Raw genomic sequence first — 17,936 nt, 5'->3', positions numbered from 1 at the left:
ATATTTTTATAAATTTAAATATTTAAGAGATTTTACTTTTTTTAAATAACTTAGTAATAATAAATAAAATATTAAAATTAATTTTTATTTTATTTTAAGAAACTTATATAAAATTATATTAAATTACTTAAAAACTACTTTTATAAATAATTATAAAAGTAGCTTAGGTTTTAGGCTATAAGAATATATTAAAAAATAAAAAAACTAATTAATTAATAAAAAAAGGTTTAAAGTCTTTTTATTACTTAAAAAACTATTTTACTATTACTTTTATTAAAAAATAAGTAAAAAAAAAATATAAAAAAATATAAAATATTAATTAAAATAATAATTACTTAGATTTTTATAAAATTAATAAGTAAAGCTTTTATAAAGCCCCTTTTATACCCCTAAAGTTATACTTTTTATATTTAATTTTATATAAGTTATTAATTAAAAAGTTTAAATATAAAAACTTTATAAAATATTATAAAAGGTTTAAATATAATACTAGGCTTATTTATAAATATAATAAGCTAAAGATATAAAAGTACTTTATAAAGTATTATATAATAGCCTTTTTTCTCCTTAATATATTAAAAAGAAAAGTGTACTTTAAAATTACTTATATTTAATACCTCCTTAGAAATAAAAGATATAAGGACTTTTAGAAACTAGTAGAGGATATAAGCTTATATAGCCCCCCCCTTATAGATATAGATATAAATATATAAAATAAATTAATACTCCCTTATTTCCTTTATTATATTAAAATATAGCAAACGCCTGATTTAAACTTAGTGGCTCCTACTGTCCTAGTGCCTAGATAAGGACTTATGTAACTAGTTTACTTAGTGGACGTTGATAATAAAATAAATAAATAAACAAACATATAGTACAGCTGCCAAGATCTTAGTCATGAAGGACCATTACCTGCGAACTGCGTTACTATCCTTGGATTTGCCTCCGGAGGCAATCTCGCGCTCGCAGTCAGTCAATTGCCCTTAATACACAATCATTCTCTTGCTCCCGCTGCTGTTATGTGCGCCGCTGGTGTTCACGATCTATCAATCCCGACAGAGAGAAAACTGGAGAATAGATAATATAAGCCAACCTTGAAGCCGTCAAATCGTGGTGATAAGAATAGCCTGGGCCCCGTCATGCCAGCTTTGTGCTGGGGATACGTTACATACGGCGTGAACCTGCGTAATCCACTCCTAAGCCCGGGATATGCAGACGTGTCGATGCTCCCCGCTCATGTAGGGTTAGTTGCCGTTGAACTCGACTTTCTTGCGCACGAAGCCTGGCGTTTGGCATGCCGGCTGTCGCGTGAAGGTGGCGGAGTTGACCACGGAACGCCAGATCCCGAGAGCAGGGAGACCCAGTGGCGAATTGTTGGACAGGAGCAAGTTCATTATGGCAATCTCCTGCGCGGGCTTGGAGAGGGAGTCCCCGATGAGCGGTTTGCATTTGAAGAGCAATCGCAGGGCGGTGGCGTCAAGTGGCTGCTTGTCCCTGATGTCTTGCATGGCCTTGATAACCGGTTTTGAAGCGAGATGGATACTCGTCGAGGGGATATCCGGGATGCAGAGGTAAAAACTAAGGCATACATGAGAGAGCTGGGGACATGGCTACGAGAGCGGGCATGGAGATTATAGCATATGGGTATTTCAAGCCCGTACGATGCCTGACAGATCGTATTACATACGGAAAAGACAATATCGTTTAATGTTAGCTTTGCTGCGGATGATGGTAAAACCTTCGTTGTGAAACGTAGGTGTATATGATTGTAATGTGGAGAGTCCAGGCTTCTTCTCCCCTTAATTGACAGGTTTTGGAAGCAGTAAGCAGCCTAAATATATGATGAAGCATTCATTCTAGCTATAGGTACTCGATGCAGCAGAAGATTTGCGAAGTTTAGAATGTAACGTGCGATGATCTTGATTAAATTGGCCACTTCCCGCCATTGGCCGAAATGGTACTTCCAGTCACCCAACGAGATCCTTCGTCAGCAATGAAGGCCACTATCTGGGCAATATCATCTGGCGTGCCGCTCCTAGGGGCAGCTGCAGTCACACGCGCGTTTTCTTTGCGATACGCTTCCAGAGCTTCAGGGGAGAGGCTTTGCACCAATTCCGTTTCAACAAACCCGACCGATAGTGCTGCATGAGTGAGCGATAGATTTCAGGTAAAGGGGATGAAAGACAGTATACTTACCATTAACAGTAATACCGCGAGTTTGGCCAAACTAAGGTTCTAGTTAGAATATCACAAGCTAATAGGATTTATCCCACTCACCTCAACAGCCCAGTTTCTAGCCAACGCCTCGACAGCTGCCTTGCTAATGGCATAGGCAGTTTGGTGCATTCCAAACGAGAACCGCCTAGCTGCAATAGATGAAATAAGAATAATGCGCCCTCCACGTGGTATATACGGGAGCAGCTTTTGAGTAAGGAAAAACGGAGCTCGCAGGTTTGTCGCCATCGTATCGTCGTAAATTGCTTCCGTCGTGGTTTCGGTTGATATGGGTGCGGCATAAGCTGCATTGTGAACTGTCGTTGTGTCAACCCCCAACAACATGACACGCAAATCCACAGCTTTTGGATGATCAACGTACCAACAATGTCAATGTTTTCAACATCCAACTCTCGCAGAGCTTCGTCGATGATTTTTTGATAGTTGCTGGATATCTTCAGGTCTGCCAAAATGCTGACTGCCTTTGCGCCAGAATTAAGGGAAAGGACTTCTTTCACTGCTTCCTTTGCGGTCTCAGCACGGCTCGGGTTAGCATATACCATGGCAACGCTGGCACCTCGGCGAGCAAGTTCCAGGGAAATGCCACGTCCAATTCCCCTGATACCGCCAGTCACAAGAGCCGTCTTGCCGGCAAGCGGTAGTTGCAATAAAGACATTGTTAATCTCAAGTACTCGGTAGCTTTTATTTTTGAAGATGAGATAGAGTTAAACTTGGAACACTTTGCCATGATCATGACTTCTTATATATAGGGACTCCGGGGCACCTGTGCTAGTATCGTATCGGGGTGCTCCGCTAACAAATTAACAATCACATCACCCATCTACATAGACAGAAAATGACCCTCAATGAAACAATTATGTCCGTTTAATCCCGTATTATTGATCTTTTCTTTGAAGGTTACCGTGCCATTCACGGCATTAACATGCATGAGCAACTTGCTTTGTTGATCTATCCAATTAGAGAAGCTACGCCAGTTCCACCCTGTCTATATTTCCTGGCTTTGCGGAGATAAGATGGTATCGGCGAACAAACTATTGAAAATTATGTCAGCAAACGCTTCCTTGTGTGTAGCATCTTGGTGGTCTATACGGACGGAGTTAATTAACATGGCGGTGAATAAAGAATTGGACAATAAATTAGTTGAGGTCATTATACCAATAGAACAACGTCTTAATCTGATACTTGTATTTACAGCTATTTTGCTCGCCGCGTCGTAGAAATGACGTATGTCAATTTATTCCTACACTCTATCCTTTACAAAACTCGCTTAGGATATTAAAACTTTGTGAATGGAAGAATGTGTCTCTATGGGTTAGCACACATACTATTTTAACTATTTACAACCAGTTTGCCCATTCTCCCGGACTTGCGAGCTCATACTGAGCGGCACGAAGATCACCATATTCGGATTCCGATCGGCCAGCCAGAATTTCTTCCTTCTGATTTGGGGTAATAAAATATGGTCCGTCAACGCCGCACTTCACATCTCTTTCTGGCAAAGTGCCATTGTTAAGGAACGCACGCAGGTGTGGCACTAGGCACGAGGACGGCATCGCGGAAGAGCAATGCCCGTATCCCTCGATTTCGATTAGGCGTGAGCCCACGAATGATTCTCTTGCTACCTTTGCAGAGTGAAGCGGACAAATCGGATCATACGTAGTGGAAAGGATGAGTAGCGGGTATAAGGTCTCAACATCTCGGCGCGGTGCGAATGAGTGTTCCTTTGAGATGAGCCACTGTGCTTTGGTAAAAAATTCTTCCATTTGTGTAACAGCAAATGATGATGAATTCCACACAGGCTGCAGCATTTCCAATAGCTCGTTCTTTTTCTCTGGCCAGTGTGATTTTCCGGCAGCGCCGTCGTTGCTGTGGATAATCATTCCATGCTCCATGACCATCGAGCTGTTTTTATCCAGGCCGAAAGCAAGCAGCGCAGCCGTTGCGTTCCCATTCATGAGTTGTGATATGATGTCAGCAAGCTCATACCAAGAAGCAGGTCTATACAAGGCAGGGAAAATGCCACGGAGCCACATCGTGCTGTAATCTATCAGCCCAAAGGCAGTGCTGTTGATGTAGGCCGGTATAGGGTCTTCTTTCAGGGACTGAAGAAAATTGGTAACGTTTTGCTTCAAATCTTCTTTAGTATGACCAAAGGCATTCAAAGGGCATTCGTCAGAAGCCTTTACGCATTCGTTGAAAAATCCATCAAAGACCTTTTCGGTGTCCTCATAATCCCCTTCCAAGGGATCAGTATACCAATAGAATTGGTTCACAACACCGTCAATAATGACTCGCTCTGATCTTTCTGGAAACAGGGTCGCGTAAGTTTGTCCGAGTAGGCTGCCATAACTAAAACCCCAGTAGATCATATTCTCTTGGCCAACTGCATCGAGGATGCTATTCATGTCTGCGGCTGTCTGCGGAGTATTCATGTATGGGCCATACTCGCCCATTGTATCGGAGCACGCCTGAACATAGTTGCTAGTCCAAGGGTGCAGTTTTGGGCCATCCACGAGGGGGTCATAGGAGAGTGAGATGGATCGTGCTTTGCGAGTTTCATCATCCGGGAAGCAAGTAGCTTGTGGCCGGGAGTTATTGACGCCCCGCGGGTCAAATGACAAAATGTGGAAGTTGTCACCGGCAATTTTCTGAGTCGCCTTGCCCTTCCGATAGAGCCAATTTATGCCGCTACCTCCTGGGCCACCCGGATTAACAATGATGTTTTTGGTTGCTCTTTGGGAGCCGCGTAATCGTGCAAGCGGAATACTAAAAGTACGGTTGCTCGGATTTTCCTTGCTAAATTGATCCATTGGTACAGTGATTGAGCTGCATTCCAGATCGCTGCCCTCTAAATTTCCACACAAAGTCCATTCGATGAGCTCCCCAGGGTACGTCCGGACTTGGTGAGGAGCCTCACCAATGCGAGCCGTACTGGGCTCACGTGGAGCTAATTGACTCCAAAAGAACAAAATCGAAGATATGATGGCCAGCAGGAGCCATTTCTGCGGCATGTTGTGATTCTTTGTAAAATGCTGCGGAGGGGTTGAGTCGATTGGCAATACATCCCTCTCAATGAGGGGTTGCTTTTCGCTTGTCGAGTCTGCAAGCATCTTCGAGGCAACAACAAACAAATCGCATGAGAGATGAGCGAGATGGTATCAAGTAGCACCTTTCTGATATTTTAACGGGATCTTTTCAGGAGTATTGACGGATGGCCGGTGCCCTAATCTACGTACGTGTTTACGCGGCGGAAAGACGCTGATTGAAGGCGGAAACAGGGGCCGGTCCCCGCAGCAGAACGCGTCAGTAATAACCCGGTAGGCATTGCGATATTCAACCCCTGTAAAGCTTGTGTCAATTGGGATGGCTCGACGATACGATTCGTCTATTGGTGACATGCCACTTGCATTAGAGTATTTCGGGTGCGTATTCCCTCGCATATTGGCGATTGCTTCTGTATTAGTTTCTTCTCATAAGCATCGCATTTGTCAAAAAACTTGATAAACCCAAAATAGAAAGAGAATTTCAGAATGAAGATAAATAGACTGAAAATCCCTTCTTTGTGTTGGCGATTTTCCTTTGTTTCATGCTAGTCGCACGCTTACAATTTGTTACCCTGGATGTTTGCAAAAAGAAGAAGAAAACAAAAAGAGAACCGAGATATGAGGAGGAATTTCAACATATAGAACTACACAATCTGCTCATCCCCATTACACTAAACCCATCTAGAATGGTGGCCATGTACACACATGTTCATTTTGTGGTCTCTGGTTTGTCTAGTGCAGAAATCATACTGAAAAAGGTTGCCATAGTTTGGCAGTGTTCATGCTCTCTCAATTACGCAAGTGACAACACCGCAATGCGGTATACATATAAGAATCGTTTATTCTATAAACTCTCATAATAAAACATTAGAACGTTTATTGCACTGATAACGATATTATGCAAAATCCTCCTCATCTTTCGTAGAGAGGCCACGCAATGTTAACTAAATAAGATTTGGATCCTTCTTGGTCTGAGTAAGCCCTTATAGAAAAGGAGTCTTGCGAAGTTCAGCCATCAATATGTCACTGTATACGAGCGAATGAGGTGCTTCTTAATAACCTGATTTATGGAGAACATAATCACTTGGCATCCTAATAATTCAGCCACAGAGACATGCTTTCGGAATCGGTTTGTTCGGGTGATGTGATTGTAAATGATATAAGAGGTCGTACAGCCGCAGCTATGAACTTGCCTCTATGATCACTCTTACGGTATTATTTCACATAGAGGATACAGTTTATGATCATTATCTACATATCATTTAAGCAATCATTCAGCTCGAAAATTAAGCGATGGCCGAAGCAAACAGAAGTGAGCTTCTTGCCTCATGGGGGATTTCAACGCCTCTACCCATTGCTCTTGTTGGCATATTCGCCCTTCTCTACTGGCTCTATATTCGGCATTTCCCAAAGCCCATTCCGGGCAACATCCCTTACAATAAATTGTCGGCAAGTCGACTTCTGGGCGATACACCAGACATCCGAAGGTACCAGAAGACAGGGGATTTCAGGCATTTTTTCCGCGATCATAATGCGAAGCTGAATACCTCTATTTCCCAAGTCTTCATGTTCCCATACCCCAAGCCGTTTGTGCTTATCACAGATTTTCGCGAAGGATATGACATTTTGTCAAAGAGACACCGGGAATTTGATAGGAGCAAGAGAAATGCAGACATTTTCGAAACTATTGGATCGAACTTTCATCTTGCCATGCAGACACGGGATCCACGATTTAAGGGAAATAAAGAGCTTATAAGGGATTTGATGACACCAGCATTCCTCAATGAGGTAAGATTGCCACTCCTTCCATCGGTAAACAGTGCATGCTAAGTTTCAATCGCAGGTTTCTGCTGTACACATTTACGATATCGCCACCGTGCTGGTTGATATGTGGGCACATAAAGCTGCTGAAGCTGCTGGACGCCCATTTTCTGCATACGAGGACATTCATTATGTTGCTCTCGACATTATACTTGCGGCTGCTTTCGGTATTCGTCTTGAGCAATCAACAACTCAGAAGCAATATGAATTCTTACAGCTTCAGCCGCCGAAAATCAGATCAGCAAACTCCAAAGATGATCCTGTCACCTACAGCCGTATTCCTATACCCGAATCCCGCATGGCTCTGATTAAGGTGACGGGGTCCGTGGTAGTGGGATATAAATCTCCATTCCCGCGCCTCCATCATTGGATTTTGAGGAACACAATCTGGCGCAGAGATTTTGCTCAGAAAGAGGCATTTATTACAGATGAAATCAACAAAGGTGTTGAGAGGCTGACGTCGGAGAACATGCAAGAGAATCGCATGCGATGTGCGATGGACATGATGCTCCTCAGGGAATTTGGCTACGCGAAGAAGGAAGGGAGAAAGCCAAACATCAACGCGCCTAGGATGAGAGATGAGGTGATATTGAATGCTTTATCCTGTTTAATTGATGTGAATTTTGGAACTGGTAACGCTGACTGAACATGATGCAGTTATTCGGTTATGTTGCTACTGGACATGACACCTCGTCCACAACGCTCTCGTGGATCACGAAATTCTTGGCCGATAATGAGAGTTCCCAAGCCAAGCTCCGTCGTCAATTACGCAGCGCCTTTGCAGAAGCTCATGCCGAAAAACGTCAGCCAACTGTGATGGAGATTATTGAAAAACCAGCACCTTTCTTCGACGCCTTCCTAGAGGAATGTTTGCGGATGACCAAAACTATCCCCACCATTTTACGTGAAGCTCTGACCGACGTCACAATATTAGGCCATCCAGTTCCCAAAGGCACCGGAATTATGATTTATAACCACGGGCCCGGAGGACAATTACAATCTGGATTTAACATTCCTGAGACTGTCAGGTCGGATACGTCACAAAGCTCAAAGGACCGTGTGGGCGAATGGAATGCCGACGATATTAGTCGCTTCCGTCCGGAACGGTGGCTACAGCGAACAATAGGAGCGGAAGCCGGCGGCGGGGATGACGCAGAATTCGAAGGCATCGAATATAACGTCAACGCTGGGCCTTTTCTAACATTTGGTGGTGGACCTCGAGGTTGTTTTGGAAAGAAATTAGCCTACATGGAACTGCGAATCGTGTTGGCCATGCTGGTATGGAATTTCGAATTCCAGCCTTGCCCTGCGGAACTCAGTTCGTATGAAGGCATTGACACGGCAACTGTTGTGCCAAAACAATGCTACGTGAGATTGAAGCAACTGTTGTAGGCTATATAACTAGAACTGGTCTTAATGTCAAATTGCTATGTTGTTCACAATATGCCTGGTACAGCTTCATGGCGGTAGTAATCATAGAGAAAGCAGTCTATTGCACATGAGAGAGACTCGGGCAGGCCAAGCAAGTTATTTGCGTAGTAAAGAGGCTTGAATTGACTACCTAGAGGTCTAAAAATACCGAGCCATCGATTCGCAAGCTGGCATTTCGTAATTTCTTTTTCAAGCATTTCTCTACGAGCTTTGTTGTATTCTCTTCAACATCGTTTTCCAAACGGTCTATCCTCTCGTTCGCCTCACTATCCAGTCGTTCTAATGTTCCATCGACCTCATCCTTAAGGTCTTCAATTATGTCTTGAGTTTCAATCCTCACATCCGTTATACAGTCGTCGATTCGGTTCTCAACCTCTTCTAATAATTCCAGCCTCTCTTCCTCTCCACGGCTGTGTGTAGAATCCAATGCCTCTGAGACTTTATCTTCAAGCTTTTCCATGCGGCCTTCTATACTATCGAGGCGAGTACAAATGTTTTTGAGAATGAGTAGGATTTGGTCCTGGGTTGTGGATGGTTGCTCGGTGTCATGGTCAAAAAGATCGCGCTTGCGCTTATCTATAGTGAAGCTGGGTGAGCTTGGAACTTGGGGTAATAGGGTACGGCTTGCTCACTGGAATGGTGGCTACGACTGGGCGCGGGCTCACTATACGGAGGTAAACATGTTTCGGCATTGGTAACATCGTTTTTTGCATTGACAACTTCGCCTCCTCTACCAGCATACAACGTTGTGAGATTGGCACGCCTGGTATTGGTAGACGGGCGGTTGTCATCATGCGACAACGAAAAAGTCGAGGCAATCAATTCCAAATTTTCCCGCGTCGATGCGACTGTGTCGAGATTACTGAGATGTACAGTGAAAGCCGTCACTGTGGCGAGGGCTTGTATGGAATCTAGTAGGGCTCTGGTCTTCGGTCGGGATTCCAGAATAAGATTTTTGGGAACGACAAGATGGGGTTGTGTTGTAAGGGAGAAGCAGAGCGAGTGGTGTATGGACCTAGAATGTATCGGCGTTGAGAATGGGGCGGTATGTTCAGTTTGTAGAGCAATGAATCGAATGCTTTCGGGATGTATGAATAGATAAACGGCTTGTTTACTGCTTTTGCTTTTACTGCCTTTCAACAAGACATAGCCATATATTTTGAAAATAGCTGTATTGGTCGACGTATCCAAGTATAAATCGAGGTTTAGACCTTCAACACGTTGCATCTGGCCATCGGCATTTTGCCAGGTCAACAAATTGTTTCGACATGTCATGTCAACCTCGAAAGCCTCTCTAATTTGGCTACCGGAAACTGGCTCGGCTGATTCTTCGCCATCATCACTTTTGCTAATGCCGTTGCCGTTGTCATCATTGGTCAGCTCGTCCTTGTCATCGAATTGTTCCGTTGCAAATGGACGTCTAGAGGATGAACGCGTCAGTACATCAAACAGTCAAGGGAATGCACTTGGCTATTGATTAGTGGTGTTGCTGGCGAAGGCACATGGAATGGAGGGTGCTAAACAAAGTCCCGCCGCTCATCGCATGATGGCATCATCACAGAGAAAGTACTGGCATAAGGAGGCGAGAGAGGAGCAAGCCGTCGCATGCCACGGAATGGCTTGCAACCGGCTAACGCAAGTCCATCGCGTATCGCAATGAACTGCTACTCGCAATCCGCGGCCAACAAGACCCCTACCATTTTAACAGGCTTGTCTGAAGCAACAAGCGTGTCAAGTATGCATAGGAATTTCCCGGTCTTGCTTCGCAGGCAACTTTCTGCTGGACGTTGTCATCGAGCAGAGCGGCACGGCTATCCACACAAGCATACAGCTCGATGGAATCGCACGAGAACTATTCCACTGACCCGGGCGAGGAAAAAGGCTGTGTCGACTCAGCATCGTCGTCGTCGTCATTCACATCTCGAGAAAGCGATGCCGTGGAGGTTATCATGGCAGAGCACACAGCATCTAGAATCAAAGCATGCAAAATGAGCGTGATGTGCTGCGCTCTCCTGATGTAAATGCTTGTCGCTGGGAGAGAACATGAAGAGCATGCCTCGATCGTGAAGCAGTGCAACAGGGAAAAATACCGCAACATCACGACTTCAAAGCAAGGGAGTCATCTTACATAATTCCAGCACGTGACTTTGAGCTTGGCCAATTAGCTTGCACCTTGGGTCTGGCTAAATGATGGCTAAATCTCGGGTTTAATATGGCACTAACTTAATGCGCAACAGGTAGTGTTAGCGAGTGCCTAGCGGTAAATTACCCAAGTCGCCTAATAAGTGAGCAGAAATATAGCCCAGACCAGTTAAAGAGGAGGGAACGTATCATACCTAACTATTCCATAAATTTCAAGTAATACAGTTGCCACATGAACAAGTGGAACAAATCTAGTATATTCGCGTTATTTATCATGTAGATATAAACCAGCTGCAAATCCTGCGTATTATAGCAAAATTTCGGGCCCTTTCTTGAACGGCTCGGGAGGTAAGTCGGTCAGGTACCTCAGCAAACGTGTGTCCGTACCGCCGATTCTCCTGGCTTTGCGATTCTCATATTCAAGAATCTGGTTATTCTCTATAGCTTGCCATGCATCACGCTTCTTCAATACACTTGCCAGTGCTGTAGCTTGCCTAACGCCCATGAAATGGCCCATGAACCGCAATCGCTGAATAGCCCACTCTCTTGCCGGCCCTGCACATATCCTAAGACGGGCTGCAGCGTACAGATTCCACATGAGAATTAAGGCGTTTACCGGTTTCGCTGAATTTTCATCTTTTTGATGGAAATTTAGATAAAACGGAACCGAAGCGAGTATATCTGAGCTTGCTTCATGGAGATCACAAAGAGACTCGTCGTATTGAGCCATAGCCTGAGATGCCAGTGCTCCTGGCATTGTGGCGATATTGGCGATTTGCGGCTGAAGCAAATCAACAATGGTCTCGTGTAGAATAATTTTGGCCACATGGTACAAATTCCAGACCCAGGCGCTCCGCACACATCGGTAAGTGTGGTATCTGTTTAGGTAGACTTCGTCTGTCGCCTCTTCAATGAACCTAGTTGTGTATGGGCCTTGGGAACATGAAATCGAGTGATGCAGGTTTCGAATGTCCTTCCCAACATTGATGCATTCAGCAAATGCTGCCTGCCACATCACATCTGGGTTTAATCTGATCCAAGCTCGTAAGGAACACAGTTTCATGATTACACCACCCAGTTGATGGGGCCCCAGCGATCTGAATGGTCCGTATTTGTGGGCTTCATCGGTCAGTCTCTTGATAGAGTCTGGAATCTCTTCGCTTCTTTGGATGCAGGATATTATCTAAACGCGCTTATTAGCATATTACCGACACCGAGCCATTGTATGACTAACGATTTGGGATCGGAGATGTAGGAATAGCTCCATCCCGACTTCGCTGTCCTTAAATTGCTGGGTACCACGGATATGAGCCACTGCCAGTGCACCCAGCATGTGATTATACCAGGCGTTTGATGACTGCTGGCTATCGCACATGATCATCTAGATATATCAGCACATACAAGAAACATAAAGTCGAACAAATATTCGTGTACGAGAGATGCTAGAATGTCACTTACTTCATAAAGTCCAAGTACTAGAATGGCGGCGAGTGTCCCAGCCTCTTTTATCTTGGTCGTGTTGTGAATTGCTTCATTGATGTAATTGATAGCAATACCGTAACTTTGTCTCGCCTTTAGCTCCAAAAGTGGCGATGATTCTTTACACGCCATCCCCGCTGAACCAACTGCGACCATGGCCGCCTCCAAGGCGCTGCTGAGGCCTGGTCGAACTAGCAGTCGAGCAACGCCGGATAGATAGCCGGCGGTGCCTTCTTGGATGAGGACATAGCTATGAACAAAGTAAGATTTGGCTTGTTCGTCAATATTGTATGGGATAAAACGCAAAGAAATAGCAGTGTTGTTTGCAATCCGATTGTCTGCATGGGCTTCAATTTGATTGCGGCAGATTCTGGTAAGAGCTTTAGATTTTGTCAAATTTGTCTCATCGTGGAATATCACATCAATGAGATCGCGATACCCCGTACACGTCTCTTTCGCTCGTCTGCATTGGGAACATCTTGGTCTCTGGAGATCGCACTGAGGAAGACTTGGTTTAGCTCCAGGTGCACAAACGGCGAGTTGGTAAACGAACTTTAATCTTCCTCTTCCTACATAGCGCGCAGGCTGGTGACGGTTTGCCTCGATAAACCATATGGCAAGATGATGTTTTATAGTACAACCTTGGATGCTCTTTGACAACGACTAAGGAATGTTCAAATTCTCAATCTGATCGATGGATGACAGGAGTTGAGCAGGCTCTTATGACGCGTTAGCGTGGCTTGGACCCTGCGGAGACGGCATGCAATTTACTTCATTAGCTCACACTACTAGGCGCAGTGAAGACTGGGATTCTTACAACCTAAGATCACTAAAGGGAAATACCGGACATAAGGTTTCTCTGTGTTGAAGAGCACTCGCACAAAATGCCAGCGAGTTACAAGTAAATACATATATACAAAAGAAATGATAGCCTAGGTAGTATGCTAACTATATTGCCCCGTTTCTATTATTAATCGACATCAGATTTTCTGCGCTCAGCGCCCTTGGGTTAGTTTCTACTCCGCCCTCGGATGCCTTGGACTATGTGACCAATAATCGTCATATTGAAGATCTTGATCGCAGTGCTGACCACAGGGTTTTGTTTGCGGTTCGGTGTGCTTGACTGCCCTGGCACTTGTCCCGGCACATTCGTGTGGTGCTCCCCAAGACGAATGATCACATCATCGTCTTCTTTTACGGTATTCCCGTTCCGACCCAAAGAAAACCCTGCCACAATGTAGATGAGAATGACAAGAACCTCAGGTATGACGGCAAGACACAGCCAGGCTGTGACATTGCCCGTGATGAAATTAAAGTTCTTGTCATCTGTCAAGGTCGCCAGAATTGCGTAAACGAGACGGACTGCAAGAGGAAACGCTGCAGCAACCACTGCCCAAAGAAGGGTCCGATATTTGCGGTTTGCAAGCGAGAGAGTTCTGTACAAATTCGCAGCAACAATCAGAGTTGCGGCGTATCCGCCGATCAGTAATCCAGTACCAATCTTGCCAATACTTCCAATGGCAAATGTCCCGGTCTCGTTGATCGAGTCTCCGGCTTTGATACCCCCAACAACGCCCAGAACGAGACCAGCGATGATGACCGTTTGTACAAGGCGAAACACGGACTTTTCTGCCTGGCTTCTGTTTTTGCCGCCAATGTTTTCGCTAAGACGATTGAGAAGTCCCAGTGAGCCTGCTTCGAGGGGAGCAAGGCCTATGGAGTTCATTATGGACGCGATGGTATAGAACTTGGTTGTATCAGGGTGATTTTTCGCTTCGAGTTGAATAGCAGAGCCAACGATACGAATAGCCGAGAATAAAAATATGTCGATCCAGCCGGTAGTATGAAACTCATTGACTAGAGTAAGATAGATCCCAATGATTGCAGAAGGGCAGTAACAAATTAGCTCCGCCACGGCGATGCCATCACGGTAAGAGAGAGCCATCGTGCAAGGTATAAAGTGTACGTTGCGAGTGTGATACGTGTGTCTCGATGCGACAACTGTTGACCTTGTTATATCTCCTCGTTAAGGCATGTGTTGCTAGCCCTCTTTACCCCCTTCTTGACGGGTACGCCTTACGAGACAGAGATGAGGCCTCTCTACTAAGACATTCATTTTGGAAATCATACTCAACTATTGGAACATCGGAGCCAGAGAGGGAGATGAATCGCGACTTTGGTGGTCATTGCGGAATGTAAAGGCCAATCAAATCAATTAGACGAACTACATACTCTTCTAGGAAAAGGTCTATGGAGCTCTAAGCTGTCAATGAACGCTTCTACCCGCCCCGCCCCCCTGCACTAACTAATAGCGACTCAGTTCGCGATCTGGACGCCAAGGCGCTTTTCGATGTCCAGAAAATTGTTGGCTGTGTCAATTACCAGTTGGCGCAGGGAAATGAACTCTATGCCGAGTTCCTTCTTGGCCTTGGTATTATCCACATCGTAGACACCGGTGATCGGCTCCCCGGGGCTGCCGACTGGGACGCGGCCACGGAGGTTGGGAAACTCCTCCCGCAGGATGTCACAGATCTGTTGGAAGCTAAAGCGACCCAGCGTGGTCAGATATCGCTGCCCCGCTGTTTCGGGCTTGTAGTATGCCACTTTGTGGGCGAGGGCAACATCGCGAACGTCGACTATGGCCCAGAAAGATGTCGGAGGCACCTCCAGCCGGGAGCCGTTCATAAGAGAGTAGAACATGCCAGATGAAGTATTGATGTTGTCGAGATCGTCGATGTAATGACGGTTAGGGCCATATACAACGGGAGGGTTGATGACCGTGACGGTAAACTGAGGCTTCTTTTCTTCCACAAAGTTCCAAGCGGCTTTCTCAGCCAACACTTTAGAGGCGCAATAAGCAAAGCCAAAGTCGGTATCCTGAGACTTGGCCTCGTCATAGGTGGCAGGATTGAAGTCTTTCTCATCGTAGACGTAACCGTCCCGAACGCCTTTCGATACATCTACGATGGAGGCAAAAGATGCAGTGATGACGACACGTTTCACCTGAGGAGCATGTTTATACGTCGATTCTAGCACTCGAATAGTGCCTTGGATAGCCGGAATAAGCAGGTCTTTCTCGTTGTCTTCAATCTTTGGTGTGAATGGTGAAGCAATGTGAATGACGCCATCAACACCCTTTACAGCCTCATCAAAGGCACCTGGCTTGGTAATATCCGGGACAATAACGAAACTGAGGAGCGAAGAGTGCTGAGAATTCACTTCGAGAATTCGATCCGCCGAAGACTGAGAGCGAACGACACCACGGACTGGAGTACCCTCGGATAGAAATTGATCAATGATATGAGCACCAATGAAACTGGATGCTCCAGTGATGAGGACAGGTGCCTTGGACATTTTGAATGGATGGTATTTGAGTAATTTATTTGCTTTGTGTGTGTTATTGTATAGTGATTCTTAAACTGTGAACTCAATTGTATTGATGTCTTTTTATTTTAAACGGTGAGCTCTACCATTCTTTTATATATCGCTCCTGCCTTGAACTCTTAGCTATCACGACATAGGCAGAAGTTGTAAATCCATCGTCGCACCGATGCTATCACCCCGAGCTCTCATTGTCCAACTCTGCTCACCTCCCGGATTTTAAGACGGACATACTTGCATGCTCGCGATCATTACAGAGCATCAAGGCTAGAACAAAGGATCGAAACTTCTTCAAGCTGCAACCAGTTGTGGATCTTTGCGACACGCTCCGAAATACAAACCCGTCGGTCATTGAAGAGCTATCGGCGTTTGACCTCGCTACGAGGGCTCCGTGTCGGATTTTAGGGCTAGTGTAGAAAGATTATGTTGACGCCTGACAAACACGCTACAACAATGAAACCCGCGGACAAAACAATACCTAGTAAAAGGTGAAAGACTATATGGTTTGCTGATGATGTCATTTCTGTGTGTTCTACCAACCATCTGACGCATTAATAAGGCGATTCTGGATGGTTCGCTGCCATTCAAAGGCAACCAAGGCAACTCCATGAAGAAAGTTACGAACAGTAGAAGCAACGTAATGCAAAAGACCAGACCCAAAAGTCCAGACCCAAAAGACCAGACCCAAAAGACCAGACCCAAAAGACCAGACCCAAAAGACCATACCCAAAAGACCAGACCCAAAAGACCATACACAAAGACCGTATTCTCCCTGTTACGGTCATTCCCGAGCGTTATTACAATCCCTCCAGCATCGTTTCTACAGTTGGAAAGTCGGCGGGGATAGTATTTCCAGTGGTATTCGCAATCTTCTTTGCAAATTCGACAATCTCATACAAATTATTCCTATTCCCGCCGTGCCGTATGTATCCTTTTACGTGCCAAGAGGCTTGCAGTGGGCAGTTCATCGCTACCAACACCGTTACCAGCAACGCCATGGTCGCCAGTCCGTCGTGTACCGAATAATCCGACAAGAGATTGCGCATTGAGACATCCATTGTGATATGTGCTGAACCCATCAGTCTCGTGTGCGTGAAATCGATATCAGGGCGTGCTTACCAATATCCGGCGCATACATACCAGCCGCCTTGAATGAATCGGCCCAATGATCACCATGCGTTAATTTTGCATACTCCCAGCCTCTGGCTGAGTTGTCGGCTTCCCAGTCCGACTTTTTAACATGCGTTAAATCGGCCTTGTTGACTAGTGGAATCATTGGATACAGCGCATTCAGAGTTTTGGGCATCCCGACAATGATTAGCATCTCCGTGAGCGCATCGACGTAACGGCGCCATAGTAGTGGACGGGACTCAGCAGGCGTTTTCTCCAAAGCTGATTTATACAGGTAAGCCCCATAATGGCCTTTATTGACGGACGTGAGCCCTACAAGCTTTTATTTACTCAGTTTGAGACTGGTTGGCAAGTGTCGGGTTGACATACCGCAAGACAGTCCCATGATGAGTATTGGCCACTCTCTGCTTGTCGATTGAGTGCTTCATCAATGAGAAGTTCAATTTTGTCTTGGTGCGCCATAATCAAACTCAAAGGTATTAGATAGACAAATTCACGCGTGAAGATGGGGATTCTTATTCCAACACTGCTTTCATCAGAGAGCAGCACAGCGCTTTAATACTTGCCGTGACAGGATATCATGGCATCTACCTGAGTCAGCACTAAGTGAAAGTAAATTATTGGCAGAAGGTAAGAACTAGGATTATCTCTTTGTAAAGGATATTTAAAAGCTCTAAGCAGCCACAGATTTAGCATAAGACTCCTACTATACCAATCGCGCCAACACTTAGGTTTCCACTCCTGACTAAGGCGAAAGAAAAGTTTATTGAGGATGCCATACATACGTGAAGCTGTGTGTTTTGGCTGAAATAGATGTATAGGCATACTGAGTGGGCACCATTTTCAAGTAATTCTCCCACAAAAGCGAGGTAGTTGTTTTACGTTTAGTAGATTTTTGTTTAATCTATGACTGTTTCCAAATTTGGTATATAAATGACCAATTTGGCGATGACACGCTACTCGAATCGTAAACTAGCTATTGTTCCGAATTACAAGCTAACGATCAGATGATAGGTAATTAATGTTCTAGCAATGAAAAGGTTTAGTTTCATTATAAAATACCACGATTTTGGACGCTGAGCTGCGTCCGTTTGCTGAGAATCGATTACATCGACAGTCACCATATACGGGTAGAAACACCGTAGATATTTGAATGAAGCACGTGACGATCCAGTAAAAGGGGGACAACGTTTTTCCAAAAAAAAAAAAAAAAAGGTATTGCGGTTATCCGGACGTGCTGATCTGCACACTTGGTATGTACTGAGCCTTTA

At 45.0% G+C, this 17,936-nt stretch overlaps 6 protein-coding genes across 6 annotated transcripts; 1 reads left to right on the top strand and 5 right to left on the bottom strand.

Annotated features, from left to right (window-relative positions):
- Positions 1 to 1,244: 1,244 nt before the first annotated feature.
- Triagg1_5512 (uncharacterized protein) lies at positions 1,245 to 2,891 on the bottom strand (the record flags this gene model as incomplete). The annotated part of the gene is made up of 5 exons (XM_062900035.1): positions 1,245 to 1,578; positions 1,937 to 2,141; positions 2,197 to 2,227; positions 2,278 to 2,531; positions 2,597 to 2,891. 5 exons carry the CDS (start codon positions 2,889 to 2,891, stop codon positions 1,245 to 1,247), a joined length of 1,119 nt encoding a protein of 372 aa, XP_062755633.1.
- A 682-nt stretch (positions 2,892 to 3,573) lies between these two features.
- Triagg1_5511 (uncharacterized protein) lies at positions 3,574 to 5,346 on the bottom strand (the record flags this gene model as incomplete). Its single annotated transcript, XM_062900034.1, has 1 exon — positions 3,574 to 5,346. One exon carries the CDS (start codon positions 5,344 to 5,346, stop codon positions 3,574 to 3,576), a length of 1,773 nt encoding a protein of 590 aa, XP_062755632.1.
- Positions 5,347 to 6,573: 1,227 nt separating this feature from the next.
- Triagg1_5510 (uncharacterized protein) lies at positions 6,574 to 8,493 on the top strand (the record flags this gene model as incomplete). Its single annotated transcript, XM_062900033.1, has 4 exons — positions 6,574 to 7,068; positions 7,124 to 7,422; positions 7,498 to 7,684; positions 7,759 to 8,493. 4 exons carry the CDS (start codon positions 6,574 to 6,576, stop codon positions 8,491 to 8,493), a joined length of 1,716 nt encoding a protein of 571 aa, XP_062755631.1.
- Positions 8,494 to 13,162: 4,669 nt separating this feature from the next.
- Triagg1_5509 (uncharacterized protein) lies at positions 13,163 to 14,098 on the bottom strand (the record flags this gene model as incomplete). The annotated part of the gene is made up of 1 exon (XM_062900032.1): positions 13,163 to 14,098. One exon carries the CDS (start codon positions 14,096 to 14,098, stop codon positions 13,163 to 13,165), a length of 936 nt encoding a protein of 311 aa, XP_062755630.1.
- Positions 14,099 to 14,469: 371 nt separating this feature from the next.
- Triagg1_5508 (uncharacterized protein) lies at positions 14,470 to 15,507 on the bottom strand (the record flags this gene model as incomplete). Its single annotated transcript, XM_062900030.1, has 1 exon — positions 14,470 to 15,507. The coding sequence occupies one exon, from the start codon at positions 15,505 to 15,507 to the stop codon at positions 14,470 to 14,472; it is 1,038 nt and encodes a 345-aa protein (XP_062755629.1).
- Positions 15,508 to 16,331: 824 nt separating this feature from the next.
- Positions 16,332 to 17,127, bottom strand: Triagg1_5507 (uncharacterized protein; the record flags this gene model as incomplete). Its single annotated transcript, XM_062900029.1, has 3 exons — positions 16,332 to 16,603; positions 16,654 to 16,984; positions 17,035 to 17,127. 3 exons carry the CDS (start codon positions 17,125 to 17,127, stop codon positions 16,332 to 16,334), a joined length of 696 nt encoding a protein of 231 aa, XP_062755628.1.
- Between the last annotated feature and the right edge of the window lie 809 nt (positions 17,128 to 17,936).

This window comes from Trichoderma aggressivum (genome assembly GCF_033847375.1).
Source record: "Trichoderma aggressivum f. europaeum strain CBS 100526 chromosome Unknown scaffold_019, whole genome shotgun sequence".
Lineage (NCBI taxonomy): Eukaryota > Fungi > Ascomycota > Sordariomycetes > Hypocreales > Hypocreaceae > Trichoderma > Trichoderma aggressivum.
The sequence above is the reverse complement of the archived record's forward strand: the minus strand, read 5'-3'. Positions and strand labels throughout refer to the sequence as shown.